The 6,129-nt window shown below is 41.4% G+C and overlaps 1 protein-coding gene across 3 annotated transcripts in view; it reads right to left on the bottom strand.

Moving 5' to 3' along the window:
- The window catches only part of ITPR1 (inositol 1,4,5-trisphosphate receptor, type 1), a 162,941-nt gene that overhangs the window by 12,219 nt on the left and 144,593 nt on the right, over positions 1-6,129 (bottom strand). For all 3 annotated transcript variants that reach the window (XM_010016353.1, XM_010016352.1, XM_010016354.1), the window contains 2 exons: positions 5,898-6,063; positions 4,960-5,120 (listed from right to left, as the gene is read on the bottom strand). In XM_010016353.1, the coding sequence (XP_010014655.1) occupies positions 4,960-5,120; positions 5,898-6,063 (327 nt within the window). The remainder of the gene's footprint in view (positions 1-4,959; positions 5,121-5,897; positions 6,064-6,129) is intronic.

The following is a 6,129-nucleotide window of genomic DNA, read 5'->3' as shown; positions in this document are numbered from 1 at the left end:
CCTGCTGGTTTCAGAGCACAGTGACAATTGTGACTGGGTGTTTAACTCCTGATGAGAGGTTTCATGTTGAGCTTACACTTCTGGAAGAATGTAATTTTTAAAGCCTCGCACTGATGAAGCCTTGCCTTTGCTTCCGAGGAGGCTACATCTCAGCAGAAGTTACAGGCTACACTGGACACTCAAAACCAGTAGTGAGAAATACCTTCTTCCTACGGTATAGCACATAGCTCAAGACAAAAAGAAAAAATACCCAAGAATATATTTAAATCTCCAGCTTTGCACAAAGAGGTTAATTAGGGCACAAAAGGAAATCTTTAGCCTTCATTTTCATTCCAAATTCCTTTAAGGTTATCTGCACCATCACTCTTATTTACAAATGGTTCATTTTCAAATGACAACACAATCCAGATTGAGGACTCGGTGCTCTGGACATGTGAGCTTGGGCAACACCTCACACCTCTCTACCTCACTTGTGTAATACAGGCTAATGGCACGGATCCTGCTCGGTGCACTAAAAGCCTGTGGAAACTGCAAGAGCTGGGTAGGAAGCTTTGTGCTAAGAACTGTTCCAAAGGAGTCTTTATTTTCTACATGCACATGTGTGTGTACAAAATCACTCACAGCCATGCGGCTCTTGCCTGCACTGCGCAAGCACTGGTGTGAAGGTGTACATGCAAATCCCTGCGCTGGGGTATGCAAGAGGTGTGTATGCAAATAGTTGTGCATGCAAGTGGCAGCACACTGCAGCTGCATGCACAACAGCTTCTGAATGCACATGAACACAAAGTGTACATGTGGTTTTCTATGTCTCCAGCTTCAGAGTAAGAATTTTTACATATTATAAATGCCTGCAGACAGCTGTTTGTAGCAGACCTTTGCCAAGACTCAGTGACAGCTGTACTGATGGGGCTGCTGCTAGCGAGGCTGCCACAGTAACTGCAGGCAAATGCAGAAAACATCAGAAGAAATTCTCAAGACAGGATGGGTAGATAAGACATTTAAATGAACTAATCTGTAGGGAGTTGCACCGAGTTCACATTAGTCACTTGGGTGTGGATGTCAGTGTCTGGCCAACACGATAAGTGGATCCCCCCACCTCCTACACACATGGAATTATTCAGACATCACCTGATCTTCCCTGGTGACTACAAAGCCACACAGCAGCTGAACCATGTGCCTTTGTTCCTGGGAAAGGCAGGAGGCACCGGGCTACCAGCTCTGCAGCACCATCAGCATAGCTCCCAGAGAAACACTTTTCAAAAGACATTGATCCATCTTGAAGCTGTGCTATCTTAAGTGCACATCTGCAGTAATTTAGCCAGATGAACAGAAGTTAGGTCATCAGGAGGGCTTTATAAACACCAGGAATTAAAGACTACCCCTATCGCCACTAAATGTTTTCTCTCATCCTACAGTACTGTCTGTGCTATTAAACAGATACTAGGAGGCAGTTCGAGATTGCATTTCCAAGGTGAGCTGCTTCATGCCAAGCTTTGTTTGCCATCTCTTGAAATCCCTGGGGTTATCAGCCTCACCAGTGCTGGTGAGGACCTGAGGACAGCGGGTGAGTCACTGCAGCAGCCCGGGTGTGTACGCAAGCTCAGCTTCTACATCAAACAGAACCAGCAGTTCATTTCCCCCCTTGCATCGCTCCAGCAATTCCCAGCAAAGATTCTTACGATATCCCAAGTTTTACATCATACATGACAGCAGGCACATGCTCACCTTCCTGATGAAAGTGAGTATTATCCCTGTTTACAGGGGGAAGAGCTGGTGATAAAATCCAGGCCTCCTACCAGAAGTCTGGACTTGCAGCTACACAACCACTGCAGTCCGGCTTCCCCATGCGGCTCCATGAACATGGGGAACGTGAACAAAACCAGTCTGAGATCACAAGAACCAACAGACCCCTATTTGTATCAGAAAAATGTTATGGAAGTTGTAATTACGAATCAGTACTACTAGTAGAGGATATTAGGCTTTATTTTGTCAAATCACTTTAACTGTTATTTCGATCAGGCTTATAATGCTCAAAGTACTTCTAAACCTTAAGCTCTGTTTCCAAGTTTAACTTCTTTCTACATGCTGCCTTTTAACTTAATGAGCTTCTATCCATGAAAAAACCACAAAATTCACTAAAGAATTGTAGTTAATCATTGATTTTCAAGGCTACAATTTCTCTTTATGCTGGGTCAGATTCCTGCAGGGTACCACATGAATTCTATGGGCAACACTCAGCCCTGTCATACCCAGTACAGTGGATAGCCTCCAAACTGCCTTTCTACATACAGTATTTTTAGACAAGAAAACATCAAAATTCAAGATCACTCTTAAAGTTTCTGAATATTCACTAACTGGCACCAGTGAAATTGTCCAGGATTCTTTTGATACCACTGTGCTTAAAATATCTTTAAAGCACTGAACCAGCAGCACTGGATGCACCTCACAAGCCAGTGGTGGAAGTAATTTTGGTGTCCTGAATTTTTTTTTCTTAATGTTCAGTGGTGTTGGACAATCCAGAAATACCAACTGGCAGAGGCTTTTTTTTTTTTTAAAATTTATTTTTTTGCTATTGCCAAAAGGCAGAAATCCAAGTTTTCTAAAGATATATCGTTGGGAGTCGGAGCAAAGGTGAAGCATATCTGAGGTGTATTCTGTCAACGCAATATGATTTGGAGCACATTATGCTTCCTACCCTCGACTACTAAAAATGGGTATAAATTGCAGTTGAACAATGGTACCATGTAACAGCCCCTGGAAAAGACATGCCCCATCTCTGTCATTATCAAAGATGTTAGAGTGCCACCTTCAGACTGAAAATGTGGGGAGAAAATCCCTTTTAAATCTAACCGTGACATCAGTAGGCTTTCCTGGAGAACCTGGTGGCTGCAGCCGTTAAGCAACCGCAGGTTCCCATTCACCCTCTATACAAATCCAAAATAAACCATCCCCTTCAAGAGATGAATCTCAATCTTTGGAACGACTGACATACTTAAGGCTTTCCTTTTACATTCTAGATTCATGGGATGAAGACAGAAGGCTTGAGTAAAAGATGAACCATGCCCCAAGTTACCCCTAGATATACCTTAGGCAGAAAAGAGGATTTCCAACTCTTACAGAAGTATTTAAAACAGGCTTGGTAGAGAAATACATTCATCATGCTTTACACTCAGATGTTCTAGGGCAGAAAATAACGTTTTTAATATTAAAGGATGATGGAAAGAAATTGCTTCTAATTTGCAGAGTAAGCTTTGCCAGATCAGTCCTAAGGAGCACGTCAACAGCTCAATGCTGCTGAGAACTACGGTGTCAGGGCAGCAGCAGCCTGAGCTGCCCCGGTCATGCCTGTGCTGGATTGTGGCACACCACTGACGTGCAAAGCAAATTAGCTTCCTATTCCAAGGCTTGTACAGTTACACCACACTTACAGCAGCACCGCAGTGAGACCCTGCTGTTAGTGCTCAATTTAAAACTGGCTCACAAAATGCAGAAAAACCAACTACAAGACATATGCCAAACCTCTACCTAGATCATAGTTACATAAAAGTGCATCTGTATGAGACACTTGGAATATCTGTAATCTACCCATATTCCCATTCAGAACACAGTAATTAGCCCTTGCTGACACGTCTATGAATGGGAATTATAATGAAAGTTCTTCAGTTTTTGTGTTTATTGCAAACATACTCAGTGACTACTCTTTGGTTCTTTCCTTATTTGAACTGCTAATCTGAAATAGTTAATACGTTGTTTGTTAATTGAAACGTTTAAAAACAGTTTTAACACAAAGTTGTCCTTTACAAGCAGAAACACTTTAAAGAGTACAGGGCTTCCCCCTGAAGTAATGCTTGCTGCAGTGGGATAAATAAAGGGAGCAATGTAATCAGTCAGACCAGAACGCAGCAGTGATGTACTGAGTTATCTCACTGTGCTAATCCTCTGTCAGGTGACTGCTCACAAGATTTCTTTAAGCCCTCACTACAGAGGCAGAAATCCAGAACTAGGACATACACTTTAGTGACCCCAAAGTAACATGTTTAACCTCTAGGAGATCTTGGTGGGATTTACACGGTGACCCGGCCACAACAAGTTGCCCAGTTAAAGATAGGTCGTACCTCCACAGCAAAAAAGGTAGAGACAAATAAGAAAAGCATTCAGCTATTTATTCATCTGAAGGCAAATAAAGAAATAGCTATTTCAATGTTATAAATCAAAACCAGCTTTTGCTAACCAGCCAGAAGACAAACAAATTAGTAATTGGGGTTTAGGATCTAATTCCAGGAGCTCTGAACCTGCAGCTTGGCAGAGACAAGGCTCTTAATTCTCTCATTAAAAAGCCTTACAATTGAGTAGATATTAATTTCAGGGTTTTTTACAATAATAAGCTAAAATCATATGACAACAAATCCTACCAGTCAGGTTAAGATATTTATGCTGGGGCAGGTGATAACCTGTTATACTTCAGACACTTCCACCAGCTTGAAAATGTTCTCCCTTAAACATTAGTTTTCAAAACAGCTTCTCTTCACCTGATTTAAAACCACAGAGGCTACCTAGCTGTCCCTGCTCACTGCCACCCACTTCTGCACGCACACGGGAGCACTTGGGAGGCAGAGAAGCTGCAGGTACGCAGCCGCAGACCACTGTGTGACTGCAATGCTGCAGCACATGTCAGCTCCCACAAGTGCCCCGCTGCACCACCCGTGACAGGCTGCAACGTGCTGCCAGCAATGCAGTGTCTCTTATCGAGTTACCCTGCCAAGTACAGCATAAGTACATCTTTAGAAGATGCTTCTAAAAGGAAAGGCATTGGATTAAGCTTATTATTGGAGAAAAAAAGTCTTACTCCAAGTATTTGCTTACAAAATAAATAAAATACAGAGTATTATATTTACCAAATATGCCAGTAGATTGGTCTAATTTAGAGGGAAAAAGCCCAAAACAAAACTCCAAACTCACCTTGATCATTTCTGCCACGTAACTTTCTGGTCCTGTATATTCTGTAGAATCTTTTACTTTCACTAGCACAATAAAGCATAAATAATGCCACATATTGTGCTCTTCTTTAATGTGCTCTTCAAATGTGACTGTCTTGTTATCAAACTTATCTCTTTCCAAACCTACAAGAGTGACACATATAAAACTTATGATTTGCAAACTGGTACTAAGAAAATGAGCTCTAAGAACAAAACTTGTTTCCACAGCCTGCTGCACTTCCAAGTCACAATCACTCTTAAATGAACACTGAATAACAGTGATAAACCCTCTAACAAATGCCCCCAATGTAGCAAGAAAAAGAAAGAAGCATAAGTAAGTACTGCTCACACTTACTCTATAGGTAATGGAAGACTTTTGGTGGAAAAAAAGGTAGCTACATCGTATGCGATCAGTCTGATGGATTTCATAACACATCTCCTATTTTTAGGCAAAATGATACCAAAAGCAACATTTGCTTTGCCACAAACTTCCAAAGGTTACTTCTGTCAGTCTGCGTGTTATGCAACTTCTGCACGACATTCAACCACCCAAACCTCAAAAGCTCAGCAGTTTAATTCCCAATCTACTGATGGGATAACTTTCACAGGCACTACTCAACACTCTGCACCCTTGGAAAAACAAATGTTTATAAAAATCTCTTCCATTCCAATAGGAAACTAATCTTTGAAGCACAGGAGAAACAAACCAAGGATTTAAGGGAAAATGGCATACTAAGCATACATTCCCCATCTCTTCCTGCTGCCAAGCCCCTGTGCACATGGTACTCAAGAATATCAACTAGCCAAGGAATGCAAGGTAGGAACAGCCAGTAAATCAAGACTCCTGTTTCATGACAGTTTGCAGCTATCTCTGACTCTGTCAGAGTAACCCCTTATTCTTAGGAGTGTTTCTATACTTACCACAAATAAAGCAAGTAGTTTTTAAGATTTCCTCCTTCTTCTGCTTTTCACTCCTTAAATCAGCAAAAGTGTCAATGATCACACCAAAAATCAGGTTAAGGACAATAATGATGACCATGAAGAAGAATAACAGGTCATATATCACTCTAGCAGCAAAGAGAGGTTCCTGCAAGATACATATTTTAACAATTAACAACCCAAATAAATACATGTAACATCTAACCCTTACCAT

The sequence above is a fragment of the Nestor notabilis genome, unplaced genomic scaffold (genome assembly GCF_000696875.1).
Source record: "Nestor notabilis isolate BGI_N333 unplaced genomic scaffold, ASM69687v1 scaffold9436, whole genome shotgun sequence".
Lineage (NCBI taxonomy): Eukaryota > Metazoa > Chordata > Aves > Psittaciformes > Psittacidae > Nestor > Nestor notabilis.
Note: the sequence above shows the minus strand (reverse complement) of the source record. Positions and strands in the feature narration are given on the sequence as shown.